This window comes from Armigeres subalbatus, chromosome 3, assembly GCF_024139115.2.
Source record: "Armigeres subalbatus isolate Guangzhou_Male chromosome 3, GZ_Asu_2, whole genome shotgun sequence".
Lineage (NCBI taxonomy): Eukaryota > Metazoa > Arthropoda > Insecta > Diptera > Culicidae > Armigeres > Armigeres subalbatus.
In genome coordinates, this window is record NC_085141.1 from 213,003,013 (window position 1) to 213,027,055 (window position 24,043).

At 42.5% G+C, this 24,043-nt stretch overlaps 1 protein-coding gene across 1 annotated transcript in view; it reads right to left on the bottom strand.

Moving 5' to 3' along the window:
- Positions 1-3,155: 3,155 nt before the first annotated feature.
- LOC134225019 (armadillo repeat-containing protein 2-like) overlaps positions 3,156-24,043 on the bottom strand; it is a 32,233-nt gene continuing 11,345 nt past the window's right edge. The window contains exons 3-9 of the mRNA XM_062704754.1: positions 6,175-6,461; positions 5,959-6,099; positions 5,743-5,877; positions 5,393-5,495; positions 4,366-5,279; positions 3,490-4,039; positions 3,156-3,426 (exon numbers count right to left, since the gene is read on the bottom strand). Coding sequence (XP_062560738.1) covers positions 3,221-3,426; positions 3,490-4,039; positions 4,366-5,279; positions 5,393-5,495; positions 5,743-5,877; positions 5,959-6,099; positions 6,175-6,461 — 2,336 coding nt within the window. The 3' untranslated portion in view covers positions 3,156-3,220. The remainder of the gene's footprint in view (positions 3,427-3,489; positions 4,040-4,365; positions 5,280-5,392; positions 5,496-5,742; positions 5,878-5,958; positions 6,100-6,174; positions 6,462-24,043) is intronic.

Consider the following 24,043-nt stretch of genomic DNA (forward strand, 5'->3'; position numbering starts at 1 on the left):
TCTGCATGACTGGTATCAAGAATGATGATGCCGCGTGCACCCCAAATTGACCTCTCTGCGATAGGGCCTATTCGCCCGCACACAGAGGGACTTGCCGACGCGGTGCCTACGCCTGCCCCAGCCTTGACGAGGACCCCTGTCCGTCCTCGGGCTCGGCACCCGCCCGGTTGACCGACGCCGCGAAAGCGACGATACCTGTTGTTCTTCACGCGGCAACTTGTTTGATAAAAGTATCGAGTTCGACCACTGGGCAGTGTGTATGTGTGTGCGCAAAATAATCTCACTCATTTTTCAGGCACTTATCCTTATCACTTTTTAGGTACTTACTCTTAGCTTATTTACTCGCAATAAGTTTTATTCGACGCAGAATCTTGTCCCATTGTTTCGTATTGAAAATTGGACAGAACGGACTATGAACTTCGAAGTTATGGCCAAAATTCATTTTTTACATTAGATACACATACACAATTCTCACTCATTTTTCAGGCACTTATCTTAAACGGATTTGCTCGCAACAAGTTGCATACGACGCAGAATCTTGTCCCATTGTTTCGTATTAAAAATTGGCGTAATCGAACTTTGGGATTCGGAGTTATGGCCAAAATACATTTTTTAACAAAAAAAATCTCACTCATTCTAGGCACTTACCCTCAGCCGATTTGCTCACAACAAGTTGCAATCGACGCAGAATCCTGTCCCATTGTTTCGTATTGAAAATTGGCTGGATCGGACTATGGGCTCAGAAGTTATGGCCAAAATTCTTTTTTTATACCAAAAGTGCATAGAAATTACTCGAAAAAAACGAGAAAGGCACCATCACCGCTAGGTGGATTAATCTGGGTTTTTCTATTTAGTCTCAATTGTTTGTTAACAGTTGTCTCCGGTAATTTCTTTAAACATATTTGATGGAATGTTCGGTAAAGTTATGTTTTTGCCTTTCTCGTATATTAAGTATACGGTAAAGGCTATATGATCGCTCCAAAAACAAACTTTTTATAGAAGGCCCGGAGACCCATAGTGTTATATACCAATCGACTCAGTTCGACGAATTGAGGTGATGTCTGTGTGTGTGTGTGTGTGTGTGTGTGTGTGTGTGTGTGTGTGTGTGTGTGTGTGTGTGTGTGTGTGTGTGTGTGTGTGCGCAAAACTACTCAAAAAATGTCACTCATTTTTCGGGCACTTATCCTCAACCGATTTGCTCGCAACAAGCTGCATTCGACGCAGAATCCTGTCCCATTGTTTCCTATTTGAAATTGGGCAGATCGGACTATGGGATCGAGAGTTATGGCCAAAATACAAATTCATACGAAAAAATCGAGTAAAAAATGTCACTCATTTTTCGGGCACTTATCTTCAACCGATTTGCTTGCAACAAGTTGCATTCGACGCAGAATCCTGTCCCATTGTTTCCTATTTGAAATTGGCCAGATCGGACTATGGGATCAAGAGTTATGGCCAAAATACAAATTCATACGAAAAAATCGCGTAAAAAATGTCACTCATTTTTCGGGCACTTATTCTCAACCGATTTGCTCGCAACAAGTTGCATTCGACGCAGAATCCTGTCCCATTGTTTCCTATTTGAAATTGGCAAGATCGGACTATGGGATCGAAAGTTATAGCCAAAATACAAATTCATACGAAAAAATCGCGTAAAAAATGTCACTCATTTTTCGGGAACTTATCCTTAACCGATTTGCTCGCAACAAGTTGCATTCCACGCAGAATCCTGTCCCATTGTTTCCTATTTGAAATTGGCCAGATCGAACTATGGGATCGAAAGTTATGGCCAAAATACAAATTCATACAAAAACATCGCGTAAAAAATGTCACTCATTTTTCGGGCACATATCCTTAACCGATTTGCTCACAACAAGTTGCATTTGACGTAGAATCCTGTCCCGTTGTTTTCAATTGAAAATATGAAAAATAAGACCAATCCACATATTGGTGTTATTTGAGATTTTTCCAAACCTTTTGAACGAGCGAGAAAGGCACCATCACCGCTAGGTGGATTAATCTGGGTTTTACTGTTCGTACCAGTATTTAATTACCGTAAAGCCGATAAACAAATGAATTGCCGGGAAAGTCAATAATTTCTTTACGGTGTCCAGTAATATTTATTTCCATTTACTGAGTTATCGGTAAAAATATCAATTTTGACAGTAGTTTTACAATTATCTAAGTAAAATGATAATTTACCGAACTAAAAATGTAAAAATAATTACCGAACAGCGAAGTCCTTGCTTAGTGTGTGGTCGCTGGCAATCAACGTGGGTTTATTAGTGGTGGTGGTAGCGAAATGGTGCTGAAAGGAGAAAAATTTGAAGTGGTAGAAGAATTTTTGGATCTTGGAACAATAGTGAAGTGCGATAATGATGTTACCCGCGAGGCGAAAAGGCGTATTGCAGCTGCAAATAGGGCTTATTACGCACTTCGTAACCAGCTTAAGTCCCGTAGTCTGCAAACGAAGACAAAAATCGCGCTGTATACTATTCTAATTCTTCCGGTGGCTTTATACGGCGGATAATACTCGGCGGTAAACAGGAGAACGGTATCTGGCGGCGTCGCATGAATCACGAGTTGTATCAGGTGTATAAAGGCTGGATATTGTTAAGCTTATACAAAACGGCAGACTACGGTGGGCTGGACACGTTGTTCGTATGCCAGAAGAACGTCAAGCGAAGATAATATTTAGTAGAGAACCCGGAAGAGGCCGCAGGCTTCGTGGAAGGCTTTTTGCAGTTGAAGAAGACCTGAGGGCGGTAAATGTTCAGTGCGACTGGAAGTGATTGGCCCAGGATCAAGTCCAGTAGAGAAGGATACTCCATTCAGCGTAGATTCATCGAAGAGCTGTAGCCCATCAAGTAAGTAACCGCCCTAGAATGCATGCATTCATCTAACTCACATCCATAGCAGCAGGTCTTGACTTCCAGCTGTCTTTTCGATCGGCCCATTACCAAACACGAACGCGTATTATGGAAAAAGTCGAAATAGCTCCACTTTTCGCTATGATACCGAGTAGCATCCCCCTAATATTTAATTTAAATTTAATAATATAAGAGGAATTCCGCTCAAAAACTAGCCTTGATCCATGCATCTTCAAACTGTTTTAAATTTATGATAAAACGCTTTTTAAATAATGATATGTTTTATTTCTACTAAGTAATGAAACGATTGCACATTTTCGAAACAATTTACTATTGTTAATATTTCTCAATCACTGCTGTAGCCATTGCTTGTACTGTTTCCCCCATGTTTCTACTTGTGGGCCGAGCATTATGTCACCTTCATCATCAGAAGATAAGCAAGGTGAATTTCCGACTGACATGCATGATTGCAATCTCTCCAACAAATCGGTAGCCACTGGAGCAAATTCTTCCCAGAGCATATCCGGTTCATCGCCATTGAACAGTTTTTCTTCGTCTAAAATAAATGTTTTGAACTATGTAGATAAACATTGATATAGAGGAAATTTTGCGCTCTTACCTAAACAATCAGCAAGATCGCTGCAAATGAAATCCACCTCGGACTCTCCCAAGGCATGAACAACATTTCCGCTGTCGATGAGGTAGTTCCATAATGCTTGGCAAGAGATCCCCGCAAGGATCCAATCCTGGTTGGATACTCCACGCTGCAATAGCTTTCGCAATACGATTGGCCCCTGTATTTCTCGGAACGGCACCCTACGGTCACTGTCACCAAGAATGTTAACGAGCACTCCACACGAGGTAACCATCAGCTCAACATCATTTGATTCCAAACACTGAATTAATATTTTCAGCCCATTTTCAGAGCAGAAGGTCTGTCTTGCCACAGAATTACGTGTCATGTTTCCTAGAACACGTGCCGCCTCCGACCTGGCTGATTTAGAGTTTGTGCTAAGAATGTTGCACAACACGCCGCATATGTCCTTCAAGCGATCGGCCATACTGCCAGGGTGGTTGAAGTGCAGTGGATTATCTGATGGTTCGTAATAATATGACAAATTGTGCAAGGCTCCCAAAGTGGCAAATAACAATTCTTCCATCTCCGGTTGCTGAAAAAGAGAACATTATTTTATTAGGAACATTTTTTTTGATTGCGTAGTATGAGCTACTGGTATTATCAATTATGGATTCTCAACAGTGGTATTTATTTATAAAATAGAGATCACATTTCCGCAGAAAAACGCCTAGAACGTAGCTACATAATCTTGATCAGTGTATGCGCATGATCCATATACTAAATATGTACACTATTTTTCGAAAGCTGTAAAGTTGCAAAAAGTAGATTGATCACTAAAATTTATGTGAACTAGATGAATACCGGCAGCACACATACAATTAAAATAATCGAAAAATGTTCAAACAATTTCAAACTTACATTGATGTCTTTTACTTTCAGTAGAATGCTCAATAATAATTCTCCTAGAGGTGGTTTAGTGCTTAGTCCATAACCCACATCTCCATTAACACTTATATTAGCGATAACACGTACAATCTTTGTAAGCACGTCTACAACAGAATCTCCCATTTGGTTCTTGATGGTTAAACGTTTATGAGAATAATATTCCATTGTATTCAGAATGGCCTCCATGGACACATCATTCATATAGAACTGCAATCGAGCAGTGTCCCATCTAGTCATAATATTTCCAAGAATGTATCCGAGGCGATTAGCAGCAGCCAGCCCCTTCTCCACCGTAGGACTTGTTTCGCTGATAGAACCCAATAGAATCCCAAGACGTGCAGTTGCATCTGCCAATTGTTCACAGCACTCTGGCCGCTCCGACAGTACACTTAGCGTACGAATAACATTTGCCTGTACTTCTGGTTCATCAATGCATATCTCTGCTGCTCGAACCAACAGAGGTCCAGCCAGCTCCAACTGAATCATTTCACCATCGAGTGTTTCCTTGATTTGCGGATTTGTGCTCATCAACAGAGACCTTGTTGCGGCCATACCATTACCTATAGCAGGTATACCAGCCAGTGTGCGTAATGCTCCAGAAAGTTGAAAAAGCGCGTGCAATGGGGGTCCTGATAGCTTTTCCGAGGAACCCAGCTCGTTCAACATTTTCAAATGGAGTATCATCAATTGAACGAGACCATGACGCGCCAATCGGCAAGCCAGAGATTTTTGCCGAGACGAATTTTCGCGAAAAACGTTCTCCTGGTGAACTTTTTGTGTAACTGATGCAGCTGAGCCAGCCAAAAATCGAATTGCTCCATAACCATAGATACATGCTTCGGGTTCATCTGCAGGAGAAGCACGACCTAAACCATCCACGAGAAGTTCTGACGAATGCAAAGAAGAAAGTGAAAATAAATATTACGACATATTGAAAATCAATCATCAAAAACGCGAGTGTACATATGTCACAGTGAGTTATATGCCTACAATGCCTCACCTGGCACATCACTGTCGGCGAACAGCAAGTCGTTATTTTCGTTGCGAGCAATTTTAAAGACCAGCTTACATGCCCCTGTCAAATTGCTACCAGTCACATTCAGCTGTTGAAAGAGGAAAATATTATTAAAATATCATGACGGTTTTATAGATTCTTGATTTCTTTATTTCGCCAAACGAGGTAGACAGTTCAGACGCAAAAAAAAAATTGGCATGTTTTCGTTTTCATTTGCATTTTTTCTTCTATTTTTATAATTTCTTTTCTTATTTTTCTTCCCCTTTCATTAACAAATTTCTCAACATAGATATGTATATCAAAATATTTATTAAAGCATGTGAAAATCAACCTACCGCAAATACAACTCGCGCCACTGATAGCAATATTCTGGCGGAATTCGCCTCCACTAATCCATACAAAGCGCCCAGCACGGCTCCCCGCCAGCTACCTTTGGCTCCTTTCACGCGAGAGAACAGCTTTCCTAGAATCTGAATAAGCAACGACAGCTCAATTGATGGTGTATCGACAAAATAAAATCATTTTTGCCACGAAATAATCGCAACACTCACCCCATTAATGTGACTGGCGGTTTCGTCGGTGCAGTCCTTGATCCCAGCGTGGGCTTTCAGCATCTCCAGTAAAGCCTCTGTGCTGGATTGCGCCAGCAACTCGTTGCTTTTGCTCAGTTTTATCTTCTGGTCCTGGTGGTCCTGTGGAGACGAAAAATCATTATTTAGGCAACATATTTGAACGTCTTCGCTTCGTTAACCACATTAGACCCTAACCATTTTCGCACTTTCCGAGCGCCGTGCAGATGAAGAGGATTTTTCCGCCTCGGGCATGTTGTGCTCATCAAGCGATTGGAATTGACGACGCTTGAGAGGATGGTTCTTGACGATACTGCCGGGTGGCGACGGTTCTGGGCAAGGTGCTGTACCATTACCAGAACCGATCCCGTCCAACAGCGGCCGTTTTTCGTTTAGGGGCTTTGGTTCAGCATTGAGTGAGAATTGTGGCATTAACGGAGTTGCTGGTGGCTTAAAGTCCTTTCGCGGCGGCATACATTCTGAAACTGGAACACACAAGCAATAAGGCTACGTAGAAAAGATACAGTTCTAGTTTACTTCATGTTGTTTAGTTCATTATCGGATTTTGGAAGGACTATAGAATGTAGATAGATAGTATGTGCTATATAAGTCCATATGTATCAATGTAAATATTTTGCCAAATCGCTTGCCTGTAATAATTGCTAATGGATTTGTATTCCATGCCGGCTTCATTTATCACTACGATCAGTTTTCTAATATAATTACGCTCTCACTCAATACTAATCTACCCATGCACGGATAATATTTGCTCCAAATCCTAACAACATGAGTTATAATTTCAGAGTGAAATCAGTAGTGATTCAGTTTCATTCCAAATTTTCCAAATATTCTGCCTGTAACTGCATAGTTGTCCCATCTTTGCTAGGTTTCCTAGTCATATGGGACAATCATGCGATTACAGGCAGTATTCTTGTTTGAATCTGGAGCAAAATAGAACAAACTCGATAGTTTCCTACCAGTGTTCCACTTATGTTTTTAAATTTTTCAATTAAATGGAAAAAGTATGTTGCTGAATTGCTAGGAAGTGAATGTGAACAGGCAGTGGTATCAATATCCTACAAATCTCACTCACTGAGACTGAGAATTCGCACCACTGCACAATGGTCCGATTCAGTATTTTAGTTTGAGCTTGAGCTTGAGCTTGATTTACTGCCCGTAGTTGCTACTCCACTATGACCAGATCAGCTGTTCTTGCACAGAGAACCAACAGATGTTTGCTTGGAACTAACACTCATCTTCAATGTACAAGTACTGGTGATCTCATTTGTTAGGTCATGGCGCCTGCTACGTCAGAATGCAAGTCAATGTCCGTTTGGTCCGATTCAGTATTTTAGCAGGAAAAAACTCATTTTCTCCGTTCTCATACATTTAAGACAGTCGGTGTCTTCAGAGAAGTTGCTTGTAATGAAATGATATTTTTTTTTTTGTGAACTGTTGATTATGGTGGAACCCAATGAATTAAAAATTGGAATAAAACTTTTTCATTGAAGATTTTATGTGGTTAAATTCCTCAGCAAACTTATAGAAAACCTTATTTCGAGAAACTTTGCAGAAAAAAAACATTTATCTGGCTCCTCAAAAAATCAGTATTTTATTCTAACTTTTTTGTTTCAAACTTGTCTTAAAATGCCAATATCGCAGAAAGTTGATTCGATATTTATTTTTATTTAACGAGAACGTAAAGAGACTGGGGAGACTTGACCCCCTTTTTTGATTTCCGATGTATCACAGCCAAAAATAAATAAACATAAGCGATTTCCACACAGACTCTCTAAGAAATATAGTATTTAACTTTACTGATGTATGACAGTCCTTAAATTATTGTTGTTATTGATACACAATCGATTTTTTGAAGTGCTGTCAAAAATCGACTTTTAAAATATTCAGGGGAAATTGATCCTTTCCAAGAACTTGATTTGATAAAATTAGAAAGGTGCCCTCAGATTTTTAAAAATATTTTTCCCTCAAAATACGCGGAATTCTAGAATTGCTGTGCGTATACATGAACGATTTTTGTCATTGGATTCGACGGCACATGCAATTTTAAAATTTGGGGGACTTGATCCCCTTTCTATGATAACTACGCAATAAATAATTTTTCCTGCCAACCCTTCATCAAGTTTGTCAAATCTACAATAAATTAGAAGCCTGAGAACCGATTTATATTTTTTTGAGTTTTTTCGTCAAATTTTTGTATGGATGACTAATGGGGGATCAAGTGTCCCCATATTGAGGCAATAACTTCAAATCAAAATATCCTAAAACTTTGATGGAATGTTGACATTTTCATCAGTACAAATCATTAAGCATATTTATGGCTTTGTGCTGTCAAAAAAGAAAGCATTTGGTCATCGTTATGAAAAGTTTTTCAAAGTTTGCGTGGCCAATAGAAGATCTTCAGGAATCTTCAAAACATACAAACTGCCCTGTACAATAAAAAAAGGTTGTTAATCTAAAACATCTATACTAAAAAATACGCTGGAACAAAACTACTTTAGTTCTCGATAAAACAGAGGGTGATCAAGTCTCCCCGGTGATCAAGTCTCCCCGGTGATCAAGTCTCCCCACCTTCCCCTACATTTTAATAATTGAATAAATTAAATTTTAAAATTCTTATTTAAATTATGATTTTTTTCAAAAATGTCATTGCATATAAATATTATAAACATACTGTCTTCGGCAAAATTTCAGGTGTTTAGTAGAGCCAAAACACGCATATGCACAGGGTTTGAATCCAAAGGCGAATGAGGAAATCTTTCATTTATCATGTCTGTATACACACTCGATAGGTAGCATACCGTAGCTGTTACGATTATGAACCTAATTCTGGGGGCTACAACCCATGATAAATTTCTTTTAATAAGCCCCAATTGCGGGGGGCACCGGTTCGGATGATGCATTTCAACTTGTTTTACACAACTGTGCGAAAAAAATATGGTCCCCAACATAAAATGAGCGAGAACAACGCGTTTTATCAAACCCCTTCGGTGGGGGCCGCCTATCCGAATAAGTTTTTTTTTAATTTGTGTATACAAGTGCGATAGTTTTGTGTGGTTTTGTTTTCATGGCTTGTTATGATTCGAAGAGGTTTTTGCCTTTCTTTTATCGTTGTTCGTTATCTATTGAGAGCGATTTCTGCAATCCCTGCATATACCTACACAGCACGATTGAGCTAGTTTGAAAAAATGTATTTATGGTTGATTTAACACTTTCAGGACGACCTTTTACGCATATTCAATGCACAGATTTGTTTAGTCTTTAATTAGATTATGTCAAAACTTGCACAAAAACAAAAAAAAGCATTGACATATTTTTTAGGTATTCTAGTCCATCCAAACTGTTCAGAAGCTCGTATTCTGGGGTGTATTAGCAGAAAATAAGGCCAAGTAAGGCCAAGTATATCCATTAAAAAAAACCCAGATTAATCCACCTAGCGGTGATGGTGCCTTTCTCGTTCGTTCATAAGGTTTGGAAAAATCTTTTGGAAAGAAAGGAAAAATTGGTTTGGAAAGACCTTCCTTCTGCCAAGCTCCCGTATGAAGGGGGAGGGCCAGTGGAGATATATCAGCTTCCACACTGATATTCTTCCCTCCCCCTTGGCAGAAGGAAGGTCGTGTGATATGTGCCATCACAAATATTTCCCTCCGCTCGCTTTCAAATCGACTTGTATAAAAACATTCTTCATGCCTGCCGTATCCTAACGGAACTAGAAATACTAGAATAAGAGATCGGCAAAGACGCCATCTTGTTTCCAGTCAAACCGTCAAAAGAGGTTCCAAATCGACTTGGTTACTTTTTTCACCCATAAGAGTCAAGCTAAAAGTTCAAGTGATGCCAGTATTATTTCCACGATATCACACCTTTTCATACGTTGCCATTTCGACAGTTTTTCACTCCGCCGGTCTCTGGTTATATGGTTGCTAAACGGAACTATCAATTCTATACTTTCGCCTCTAATTCTATCATGAACATGTACGTCTAAGTTTGGAAGATGATATTAGCATTTCCATGTCATTGTAAATCGTATAACTTCACGAAGAAGTAACAAAATCATTAATTTAGTGGACAATATGTGGATTGGTCTTATTTTTCATATTTGTTTATAGGGTTAAGGCAGGTATTTTCGTCTTTTCGTCGTAGTCTCGAAAACCAATAAAAGAAACTTTTTGACAAACTCATCCGTATCAAATCGTAAGCTCAGCAGATACGTTCTGCTATATTGGAGTTCTAGCAAAGGACGTTCCTTTCGATGATTTTAGCCACCAAGACGATGGACGGAAATACCTGCCGTGTCCCTATGCATAAAAAAAATTCTCGACAAACGCAATTTGTTGCAAACAAATCGGATGAGCATAAGAGCAAAAATTGGCATTTTATTTTGTAGTTTTAAAATTAGTATTTTCGCCATAACTTTTGACCCAATTGTTCGATCCGGCCAAATTTCTAAAGGGAACAATGAGACAAGATTCTGTCGAATGCAATCTGTTGCGAGCGACCTGAGAAGCACACATATTGCACATCAATCACAGTAACTTATATATGACCGGATTCAGTCACAATATGGTTACTGCAACCAAACCAGATGTGTTGAACTTGTGTTGCTTGGGCAATAGATGAAGTCTAAGTGCTAAAAAAGTGAGCTAGACTTAGTCGAATGCAATTTAATGCGAGCAAATCGGTTGAGGAAAAGTGCCTGAAAAATGAGTGACATTTTTTTAGCGATTTTTCCATAAAAAACCCAGATTAATCCACCTAGCGGTGATGGTGCCTTTCTCGCTCGTTCAAAAGGTTTGGAAAAATCTCAAATAACACCAATATGTGGATTGGTCTTATTTTTCATATTTTCAATTGAAAACAACGGGACAGGATTCTACGTCAAATGCAACTTGTTGTGAGCAAATCGGTTAAGGATATGTGCCCGAAAAATGAGTGACATTTTTTACGCGATGTTTTTGTATGAATTTGTATTTTGGCCATAACTTTCGATCCCATAGTTCGATCTGGCCAATTTCAAATAGGAAACAATGGGACAGGATTCTGCGTGGAATGCAACTTGTTGCGAGCAAATCGGTTAAGGATAAGTTCCCGAAAAATGAGTGACATTTTTTACGCGATTTTTCGTATGAATTTGTATTTTGGCTATAACTTTCGATCCCATAGTCCGATCTGGCCAATTTCAAATAGGAAACAATGGGACAGGATTCTGCGTCGAATGCAACTTGTTGCGAGCAAATCAGTTGAGAATAAGTGCCCGAAAAATGAGTGACATTTTTTACGCGATTTTTTCGTATGAATTTGTATTTTGGCCATAACTCTTGATCCCATAGTCCGATCTGGCCAATTTCAAATAGGAAACAATGGGACAGGATTCTGCGTCGAATGCAACTTGTTGCAAGCAAATCGGTTGAAGATAAGTGCCCGAAAAATGAGTGACATTTTTTACTCGATTTTTTCGTATGAATTTGTATTTTGGCCATAACTCTCGATCCCATAGTCCGATCTGCCCAATTTCAAATAGGAAACAATGGGACAGGATTCTGCGTCGAATGCAGCTTGTTGCGAGCAAATCGGTTGAGGATAAGTGCCCGAAAAATGAGTGACATTTTTTGAGTAGTTTTGCGCACACACACACATACACACACACACACACACACACACACACACACACACACACACACACACACACAGACATCACCTCAATTCGTCGAACTGAGTCGATTGGTATATAACACTATGGGTCTCCGGGCCTTCTATAAAAAGTTTGTTTTTGGAGCGATCATATAGCCTTTACCGTATACTTAATATACGAGAAAGGCAAAAACATAACTTTACCGAACATTCCATCAAATATGTTTAAAGAAATTACCGGAGACAACTGTTAACAAACAATTGAGACTAAATAGAAAAACCCAGATTAATCCACCTAGCGGTGATGGTGCCTTTCTCGTTTTTTTTTTCGAGTGAGTAATTTCTATGCACTTTTGGTATAAAAAAAAAGAATTTTGGCCATAACTTCTGAGCCCATAGTCCGATCCAGCCAATTTTCAATACGAAACAATGGGACAGGATTCTGCGTCGATTGCAACTTGTTGTGAGCAAATCGGCTGAGGGTAAGTGCCTAGAATGAGTGAGATTTTTTTTGTTAAAAAATGTATTTTGGCCATAACTCCGAATCCCAAAGTTCGATTACGCCAATTTTTAATACGAAACAATGGGACAAGATTCTGCGTCGTATGCAACTTGTTGCGAGCAAATCCGTTTAAGATAAGTGCCTGAAAAATGAGTGAGAATTGTGTATGTGTATCTAATGTAAAAAATGAATTTTGGCCATAACTTCGAAGTTCATAGTCCGTTCTGTCCAATTTTCAATACGAAACAATGGGACAAGATTCTGCGTCGAATAAAACTTATTGCGAGTAAATAAGCTAAGAGTAAGTACCTAAAAAGTGATAAGGATAAGTGCCTGAAAAATGAGTGAGATTATTTTGCGCACACACATACACACTGCCCAGTGGTCGAACTCGATACTTTTATCAAACAAGTTGCCGCGTGAAGAACAACAGGTATCGTCGCTTTCGCGGCGTCGGTCAACCGGGCGGGTGCCGAGCCCGAGGACGGACAGGGGTCCTCGTCAAGGCTGGGGCAGGCGTAGGCACCGCGTCGGCAAGTCCCTCTGTGTGCGGGCGAATAGGCCCTATCGCAGAGAGGTCAATTTGGGGTGCACGCGGCATCATCATTCTTGATACCAGTCATGCAGAGGGAAGCAGGCGCGAAGTCGACCCTTCCCACCTTCCGAGGACATAGGGCGTGGTAAGGCAACCTGGAAAGCCGGCAATGCGCAGGCACGATACCATGGTGTTCCTCTAAAAAGCGAGTCACGATGTTCGATGCTGCAAGGACACGCAGCTAACCTCGAGGGTGCGTTATGCACTGGCCCCCCTTTGAAGCATTACTTTCTGGTTGTACCGAAGGGACGATGGGCTTGGCGGCAATGGGAACGGTTTAGCGGGTCCGGGATGCAGTCCTGCCTCCCTCGTTTGGAGGTGGCCCCTAACCCCGCACTTCCTGGACAACCCAGGATGTTTGTTGAGCAGATTCCTTCTCCATTGCTTAGGAAGAAAAAAAAACATACACACACACATACACACACACATGCACACACACATACACTCAGACAGCACCTCAATTCATCGAGCTGAGTCGATCGGTATATAACACTATGGGTCTTCGTTTTTGGAGCGAACATGTAGGCTTTACGTATACTTTGTATATGAGAAAGGCAGAATGGTATAATTTTCGATCCCATGGTCCGATCTGGCCAATTTTCAATAGGAAGCAATAAAACAGGATTCTACGTAGAATGCAACTTGTTGCGAGCAAATCAGTTGAGGATAAGTGCCCGAAAAATGAGTGACATTTTACGCGATTTTTTGTATGAATTTGTATTTTGGTCATAATTTTCGATCGCATAGTCCGATCTGGCCAATTTCAAATATGAAACAATGGGACAGGATTCTGCGTCGAATGCAACTTGTTGCGAGCAAATCAGTTGAGGATAAGTGCCCGAAAAATGAGTGACATTTTTACGCGATTTTTTTGTATGAATTTGTATTTTGGCCATAACTTTCGATCCCATAGTCCGATATGGCCAATTCCAAATAAGAAACTATGGTACAGGATTCTGCGTTGAATGCAACTTGTTGCGAGCAAATCGGTTGAGGATAAGTGCCCGAAAAATGAGTGACATTTTTTACGCGATTTTTTTGTATGAATTTGTATTTTGGCCATAACTTCCGATCCCATAGTCCGATCTGGCCAATTTCAAATAGGAAACAATGGTACAGGATTCTGCGTCGAATGCAACTTGTTGCGAGCAAATCGGTTGAGGATAAGTGCCCGAAAAATGAGTGACATTTTTTACGCGATTTTTTTGTATGAATTTGTATTTTGGCCATAACTTTTGATCCCATAGTCCGGTCTGGCCAATTTCAAATAGGAAACAATGGGACAGGATTCTGCGTCGAATGCAACTTGTTGCGAGCAAATCGGTTATGGATAAGTGCCTGAAAATGAGTGACATTTTTTGAGTAGTTTTGCGCACACACACACACACACATACACACACACATACACACACACACACACACACACACACAGACATCACCTCAATTCGTCGAACTGAGTCGATTGGTATATAACACTATGGGTCTCCGGGCCTTCTATAAAAAGTTGGTTTTTGGAGCGATCATATAGCCTTTACCGTATACTTAGTATACGAGAAAGGCAAAAAGTGGTATAATTTTCGATCCCAAAGTCCGATATGGCCAATTTTCAATAGGAAACAACGGGACAGGGTTCTACGTCAAATGCAACTTGTTGTGCGCAAATCGGTTAAGGATATGGCCCGAAAAATGAGTGGCATTTTTTACGCGATTTTTCGTATGAATTTGTATTTTGGCCATAACTTTCGATCCCATAGTTCGATCTGGCCAATTTTAAATAGAAAACAATGGAACAGGATTTTGCGTCGAATGCAACTTGTTGCGAGCAAATCGGTTGAGTTTAAGTACCCGAAAAATGAGTGACATTTTTACGTGATTTTTTTGTATTAATTTGTATTTTGGCCATAACTTTTGATCCCATAGTCTGATCTGGCCAATTTCAAATAGGAAATAATGGGACAGGATTCTGCGTCGAATGCAACTTGTTGCGAGCAAATCGGTTGAGGATAAGTGCCCGAAAAATGAGTGACATTTTTTACGCGATTTTTTTGTTTGAATTTGTATTTTGGCCATAACTTTTGATCCCATAGTCTGATCTGGCCAATTTCAAATAGGAAACAATGGAACAGGATTCTGCGTGGAATGCAACTTGTTGCGAGCAAATCGGTTGAGGATAAGTGCCCGAAAAATGAGAGACATTTTTTACGCGATTTTTTTTTGAATGAATTTGTATTTTGGCCATAACTTTTGATCCCATAGTCCGATCTGGCCAATTCCAAATAGGAAACAATGGGACAGGATTTTGCGTCGAATGCAACTTGTTGCGAGCAAATCGGTTGAGAATAAGTGCCCGAAAAATTAGTGACATTTTTTACGCGATTTTTTTGTATGAATTTGTATTTTGGCCATAACTTTTGATCCCATAGTCTGATCTGGCCAATTTCAAATAGGAAACAATGGGACGGGATTCTGCGTCGAATGCAACTTGTTGCGAGCAAATCGGTTGAGGATAAATGCCCGAAAAATGAGTGACATTTTTCACGCGATTTTTTTTAATGAATTTGTATTTTGACCATAACTTTTGATCCCATAGTCCGATCTGGCCAATTCCAAATAGGAAACAATGAAACAGGATTTTGCGTCGAATGCAACTTGTTGCGAGCAAATCGGTTGAAAACGGTGCCCGAAAAATGAGTGACATTTTTTACGCGATTTTTTCGTATGAATTTGTATTTTGGCCACAACTCTCGATCCCATAGTCCGATCTGGCCAATTTCAAATAGGAAACAATGGGACAGGATTCTGCGTCGAATGCAACTTGTTGTGAGCAAATCGGTTGAGGATAAGTGCCCGAAAAATGAGTGACATTTTTTGAGTAGTTTTGCGCACACACAAACACACACATACACACACACACATACTCACACACACACACACACACACACACACACACACACACACACACACATAGGGGGCAGCAGGGACTTTGTCCAAGGGCTTGACGACCCCTCCCCATGGCCACTGCGAGTTAGGGGGCCTGTCTAGAACGTGGTGGGGTTTGACAGTGGGCTCTGTTGAACCTCTATAAAAAGCTGCATGTGTTTGCAAGCAGGCCCTATCACAGCGACCGTGCGCCGCTCAAAGCACACAAGCCCAACAGGTGTGCCAACCGGCACATCAGGATTGATGCCAGTAAGATCCTGATTATGGTATACTGGTCACGGCAAACGACATTGGACGATTCTCTGTTTTTGGATAGGATTAGGCGTATATGGGCTGACAGTCGAGCTATTCTGTTTCCTGAGTTGAAAAAGTGACATCTTTTTGAAATGGCAAGCAGGCTAATGGTTCGTCTGCCTCCATCCCGGTAAACAACCTGCAGGCCTCCGGTAACACTCAACACCTGTCACCTATACCGGTGGGTAGTAGGATCAGATGCACCATTCCTGATTTACTCCGATCCGGCTCTGAACACGGCGTTATAAGGCACCAACCCTTGCATGGACCTCACTGTTTACAAAGGCACCCATGGAATCACAAAAGGCGACTATCTACAACAGGTAGAGATAACGGCCCGGAGGGGGGACCCTTTTAAATGGAAACAAATTCTACAATCAACGAAGGAGCAGGCGGTGCGAATGTTTTCGCAAAGAGTGGGAGGCTGCAGCGATCTCCAGTGATGGCGCAGGCAGCAGTAGCAAGTACCAGCAGTATGGCCAAGGCTGCTGAGAACCAGGCAGGCCAACAGGAGCTAGGATCCGGAAATAGGGTGTCCACCCCAAAATCGGAAAGTAGTGCTATTCAGGAGGATCTACAATTTGGGAGGTCCAACCTGATGGAGGTGCGGAAGCGAGTCAACGAGCTCTATGACTTCGTGAAGGACAAGCACAATGTTCACACGAAGATCAAGCTTCTAGTGACGAGCATCAAGTCCGCCGTTAAATCTGCTGAGCACGAACAGAACGCGCTCAAAAGAAGAGCGGAAGCAGCTGAAAAGCACTGAAAGATGCAGCGGAGCATACAACAGTCGAGGCACTGCAAACACCAATGAGCTCCCGAAATACTCGCACGGAGAAGCGAAGCAGGGACTCTCCAGGAGAGCAGGAAATCCCGAAGAAGCAGCGGAACGTGCAAGATAGTGCTAGCGTACTGAAGGAAGGCGTCAAGAACGGTGATTGGCAAACCGTGGAAAGTCAGCGAGAGAAGAGAAAGAAGCAGAAGGAGTACGTGGAAAAGAAGAAGGAGCAGAAGAAGAAAGAAAAACATCGCTCTTCTCGTGAGCGGGTCAAGGGGGACGCCTTGATAGTCGAAGTGAGCGACAAGACGACATACGCAGCGATATTACGGAAGGTGAGAGAAGACCCGGTGCTCAAGGACATGGGTGAAAAAGTGGTGAGGACTAGGCGTACTCAGAAGGGGAATTGCTGTTCGAGCTGAAGAAGGATCCCACGGTCAAGAGCTCGGCCTTCCGGGAGCTCATTGCCAATTCCTTAGGTAGTGAAGGAAACGTAAGGGCTTTAACGCAGGAGGCCGTGGTCGAATGCAGAGACCTGGACGAGATCACCACGATAGACGAACTGAGGGATGCACTGATCTCACAATGCATGCTGGGCGAAGTTCAGATGACCATTCGGTTGAGGAAAGCGTACGGTGGTACACAAATAGCAGCGATACGACTACCGGTAGATGCCGCCAACAAAATGGTGGAGGTGGCCAAGGTGAAGGTCGGATGGTCTATGTGTCCGTTGAGACTCACCCTTCGAATCACCAAACAGATGGAGCGATGCTTCAAATGTATGGCATTTGGACACCAGGCGCGAAACTGCAGTGGCCCAGACAGATCCGGTCTTTGTAGGAAATGTGGTGGAGAAGGACACGTTGCTAGGGACTGCACGAAGCAACCAAGATGCCTGCTCTGCAAACCGGAGGATGGAAATGACCACATGACGGGTGGCTTTCAATGCCCTGCCTACAAGAAGGCGATGGCGGGCCGAGATTAATGGAGATCATCCAGTTGAATCTCAACCATTGCGACACCGCACAGCAGCTGTTGTGGCAGTCGACAACAGAAGCAATGTGCGACGTGGCAATTATTGCTGAGCCGTACCGGATCCCTTCTGACAACGTCAACTGGGTGGCGGATGCTACGGGGATTGCGGCTATCCAAGTGATGGGCAGATTTCCTATCCAAGAGGTGGTAGACAGTTCAAGCGAGGGTTTCGTAATCGCCAAAATTAACGGGATCTTTGTGTGTAGCTGTTACGCACCCCAAGGTGGACTTTGGAGCAGTATAACCGGATGCTGGACTCACTCACGGAGAAGCTGATCGGCCGAAATCCAGTGATCATCGGAGGCGATTTCAATGCTTGGGCAGTGGATTGGGGAAGCAGACTGACTAACGCCAGAGGTTACAGTTTGCTGGAGGCGCTGGCTAAGCTGGAAGTAAGATTGTGCAACGAAGGTACCGTTAGTACATTCCGCAGAGATGGCAGGGAGTCCATCATCGATGTCACGTTCTGCAGTCCGTCGATGGCGAGGAACATGAACTGGAGAGTTTGTGAAGAATATACCCATAGCGATCACCAGGCGATCCGATATAGTGTTGGAACGCGAACGCCGACGGTACGACGGGAGACAAGGTCTAGTTGGCGAAGATGGAAGACGAAGGACTTCGATAAGGATCTTTTATCGAAGCACTTCGAGTGAACAGCGACGCTACAAACCTTGACGCAGACCAACTGACGGAAACGCTAGCGAGGGCTTGCGATGCGACGATGCCGAGGAAATTGGAGCCAACGAATAGCCGACGGCCAAGTTACTGGTGGAACGAAAATCTTGCTAACCTTCGCGCTGCCTGTCTCAGAGCTAGGAGACACGTTCAGAGGGCACGGTCTGAAATGGTCAGAGAGGAGCGAAAGATAGTTTTCCGTGAAGCTAGAGCGGCATTCAAACGGGCGATCCAAATCAGCAAGTCTAACTGCTTCAAGGAGTTGTGCCAGGAAGCTGACGCTGATCCTTGGGGTAACGCTTATCGAGTTGTGACAAAGAAGATCAGGAGTCCAGCGACGCCAGCCGAAATGTGTCCAGACAAGCTGAAGATCATCGTGGAGGGTCTTTTCCCGCAGCATGGTTCTACGACGTGGCCGCGTACGCCGTACGAAGATGAAGACCGAGTAACCGCTGCAGGTATGCAAGTCACCAATGACGAGCTATTATCAGTGGCGAAAGGTTTGAAGTTGAAAAAAGCTCCGGGTCCGGATGGAATTCCAAATGTGGCTCTAAAATCCGCGATTTTGGCGTTCCCGGATCTGTTCAGGATGGTGCTGCAGAAGTGTTTAGTAGACGGTAATTTTCCGGACACGTGGAAGATCCAGAAACTGGTGCTGCTGCCGAAACCAGGAAAACCGCCGGGGAATCCAGCATCGTATAGGCCCATATGTCTACTGGATACACTGGGGAAGCTTCTGGAAAGGGTTATCCTTAATAGGCTTACACAGTTCACGGAGGGTGAGACTGGCTTATCGGAAAACAGTTCGGATTCCGCAAAGGCAGATCGACTGTGGATGCAATCAGGACAGTCATTGAAGATGCAGAGAGGGCGTCCAAGAAGAAGAGGAGCGGCAATCGGTTCTGCGCGGTAGTGACGATTGACGTCAAAAACGCGTTCAATAGTGCCAGCTGGGAGGCCATCGCCGCAGCGCTGCATGGAATGCGAATCCCCGACTTCCTGTGTAAGATCCTTAGGAGCTACTTCCTGAACCGGATTCTGGTTTACGACACGAACTCGGGGCAGAAGTCGATCAGGGTTACGGCGGGCGTTCCACAAGGGTCCATACTAGGCCCGACGTTCTGGTATGTGATGTACAATGGGTGTTGATGCTGAAGTTGCCCAAAGGTGTAAAGATTTACGGATTCGCGGATGATGTCGTCCTAACGATAACCGGTGAGTCACTGGAGGAGGTGGAAATGCTGGTGGCGGAAGCGACCGACGCAGTAGAAACCTGGATGAATGGAGTCAAGCTGCAGCTGGCTCATCACAAAACGGAAGTGATGCTGGTCAGCAACTGCAAAGTAATCCAGCGGATGCAGATTACCATTGGAGGGCACGACATCCCGTCGGTGCGGACTCTGAGACATCTAGGTGTGATGATTGATGACCGGTTGAACTTCAACACCCACGTGGACCATTCCTGTGAAAAGGCGGCTCAAATGATCAGTGCGTTAGCAAGGATCATGCCGAACGTCGGCGGTCCGAAAGGCAGCAGTAGGCGTCTTCTTGCGTCAGTATCATCCTCGATACTAAGGTACGGAATTCCAGCCTGGGAGCTGCGCTCAAGACGAAACGTAACCGGAGGAAGCTGAATAGCGTGTTTCGTCTAATGGCCATTCGAGTCGCGAGTGCGTACCGAACTATTTCGTCGGAGGCAGTTTGCGTTATCGCAGGGATGATTCCAGTCTGCATAACCCTAGCAGAGGACATCGAGTGCTACCAACGGAGGGATACCAGAAATGTGAGGAAGGCGGTGAGACTGGACTCTATGGTGAAGTGGCAGCAGGAGTGGGACAATGCGGATAATGGAAGGTGGACCCATCGGCTCATCCCCAATGTGTCGACGTGGGTGAACAGGGAACATGGTGAGGTGAACTTTTACCTCACACAGTTCCTGTCCGGACACGGTTGTTTCCGCCAATATTTGCACCGGTGTGGCCATGCGTCATCGCCATTCTGCCCGGCGTGTATCGACGTAGAGGAGACTCCAGAGCACGTGATATTCGACTGCCCGAGGTTTGCGGAGGCACGTAGGAGAATGCCTGCCATAAGGGCAGACAACATCGCAGAGCGAATGTGTCGCGATGAAGGTACGTGGCATGCGGTAACCAGAGTCGTGACACAAATAATGTCAGAGCTGCAGCGTCGATGGAGAAGTAACCAGCAAATAAGCGTCGGTTTGGAGGAAAATCCAGCACAGTGAGCAGTGTTTGGTCTTGGGTCGTCAGTGCGCCAGTGAACCGGAAGCCTTCTGCTAACCGGAATCGTCGGACCGACCTCGGCACTTGAACCGCCAACCTGCCGAAGAAAGAAAAAAAAAGAAGGAAGTGTTTCGGGTATGTAGGAACCAGCAGTGCGGACGTCATCCACCACCGGAACTGTCAGACCACTTCTGCAACCCGAAGACGAAGTTGGCGCAATGCGCGAATACGTCCTCTGCGATAGCCGCCGGTAGTTGGGGCACCATCAGTGCGGAAGTTTCCTTCACCGGAACTGGTGGACCACCCTCGACCCCGGGGAAGTCAGGAGGATTCGAGTGAGGAAGTTTGCGGCACAACCGCCGAGGGATCGAGACGTAGCAGTGGATCTCAGCAAGCCAGTCGGCGAACTAGCCTAAGCTAGGGGCCGGAATTTTAGAAGAAGTGCATGAGCACAGCCCCCCCCGAAGTAGTCGCAGCATCCAGTGGTCCCGGGGGGATCGAGGCAAGGAGGATAAGGGACCCGGTTTATCCGGGAGGCACATTTTTAGCAGGTCGGGAGGAGCCCATCCCTGTTCGCCTTCGAGCATAGTGTGGATGCTCGAGGTGTCTGTCGCGCAGATTTTTGATGGCCTTTAACCCTTGCAAAAAAAAAACACACACACACACACACACACACACACACACACACACACACACACACACACACACACACACACACACACAGACATCACCTCAATTCGTCGAACTGAGTCGATTGGTATATAACACTATGGGTCTCCGGGCCTTCTATAAAAATTTTGTTTATGGAGCGATCATATAGCCTTTACCGTATACTTAGTATACGAGAAAGGCAAAAAACACACAATTATTGGCACTTGAATGTACGAATAACTTTCCAAGTTCTCCCAAACCAATTCCAAGTGCCTCTCAAAATATGATATTAACCGGGTCTTAAATGCATCATCTATGAATCGAAAAATATCCTCGTAAGTCCGATGAGTTGATATGATTTAATGACTTAATTTTTCAATATACCTTTATTTATTTTTCAATATACCAATATACCTACAAAATTGGTCTGGAGGGGGTTTTCCGCACTTTTTTTTTTCAAAAAAAAATTCTTCTCAAAATTTTGTCTTTGGGGGGGGGGGTTATGCCCAAAACCACCCCCGTGGCTACGCTACTGTACCTTAATCCTTTGAGGTTCTCCTCTGGTATTCTGGTATTCAAATCATTAGTTCTTTAAACTTTGAAATTTTTAAAATAAATTCAGGGAATAAATAAATAAATAATATAAAGAAACCATTAAGCGATTCCTTAACGCTTTTCAACGAAATGATCTTATATGCCCAGCTCATAATTTAAGATTAACTGTGAAAACTCATTGAACAGTGCTAGGTCCATATTGTCTTCAGCAAAATTGTTTTGCCTCATCACATGCATTAGATTTATCGGCGCAAAGCATTCAAATTTTGGTTGAATTCAAAGAATTAATTATCTGAACACCAGAGAACCTTAAAGGATTTAAGCGTCTTAAAAAAAAACATATCAACTCATCGGACGTACTAGAATATTTTTCTATGCATAGATAATCCATTCAAGCAGGGATGGGAAAAATCAAATTTTCTAAAAATCGAGGATGATCAAACTCACCCGCGATCTTAATTTTGAATTATCAAGTGATAAAAACTCGCCAGCGATTAGGAATCGTTTGAAAATCGTATCTTGATTTGAAGCATTTACCGTTACATTTAGAACTATTTTTCCTTACTATCATCAAACCATAACGCCAAATAGAAGATTTAACGGGACTGTTGACAATTAGCTGATATTAGTAAAGATTAATGTTTGAATGAAAATTCTGTGTTTACTAACGTTTGAGTGCAACATTTGAGAAGTTGTCGCCGGCGACAACTCGCCTACTGTTTTCACGCAATCCTACTGTTTTCATTGCAATCATTATCGTTTGATAATGATTCAGCACAACACTGCAATTCATGTTTTGATTGATTAGATAGATGGAATATTTTAAACTCCAACACGTTTAGGAGAACCTGGAATGTACCAAGAGTTGTGTGTATTCTTATCACATGGATATACTTGGCCTAATAGATTTTTGGGGGTACATCCCAGAATATGTACTTACGAACAACTTGGATAGCCTAGCATACCTAAAAAATATGTCAATGCATTGTTTTTTGCGTCTATGCAAGTTTTGCCATAGAATTATTAAATTGAAAAAAAAACTTAAAATTAAAAATAGTTAAAATAGGGTAATCAACCATAAAAACTAACTAGTTCAGTCGTTTTAATTTTTCTTTTGGCTCTGCTATTTGTATTCATAATATTTGTATTTAGTGATATTTTTGGATAATTTCATAACTATCATAAGAATTTTCAAATTTAAGTTTTGAAATTCCTGATCATAATGCCTGGTTTACAGTTCGTCTTTGAATAAAACGGCCTATTTTTTCATACCAACGGAATGGGTGCTCTAATGAGCATTATGCAACTCAAATGGGTTGCATACATTTCATTATAGCACTCATTTGGGTGCAATAATGAAAAACCAACATCCGAACAGTACATTCAAAATGCAGGGACTTTGGTTTCATCAGTACCCGCTAAGCTGGGGAGGACTTCGGAGATCCTTCGCAGTTTAGTAGGGAAAGCACCTGTCTAGAGTACTGGTTTCATGGGATCAAACCCCACCGAAGGGATAATTACCCTCCAATACCTTTTCCGAACTAAATCTATCACATGTTGTGCATATGCATAATCGAGTTTCAGACATAGTAATCAGAAGAGTAGTTGCATGACTACATTTTGCAGAAGAAGCTTGGGTGAATGTTCAAATAGTGTATTATCTGCGTCTCGTAATAGATGAAATAGTTTGATAAACATGACATCAACATTGTCCAAAGGCAAGACCATCTATCGCTGTATGGCTTGTCGAGCTATGCAATGTGGCACGATAACATGAAATCTGAATGTTCTCTGGAGCAACACAATTTATTGGCATGAAATATCATGGGAAGTACATTCAACTGTACAATTTTTATATAGATTTATCATATCAAAGCTCATTTTTCATCATTGCAAAAAATAGCGTATGCAACTCGGCAAGCTTCGCTGGATAAACGTACTCGTGCTGAAAAAATCATCTTTTTGCAACTATTTGCACAAACTACTATTATTCAATTTAAAAAATAACCGTTCCTGTATTTTTTGCAGTGAATGCCACCTTATATGTGCCCTCTCAGATGCCACCTTCAAAAAAATATTGAACCAACTTTTTGAGATCAGCATTTTAAGATTATTTTATGGACCAAATTGCACATAACTTTGAAATA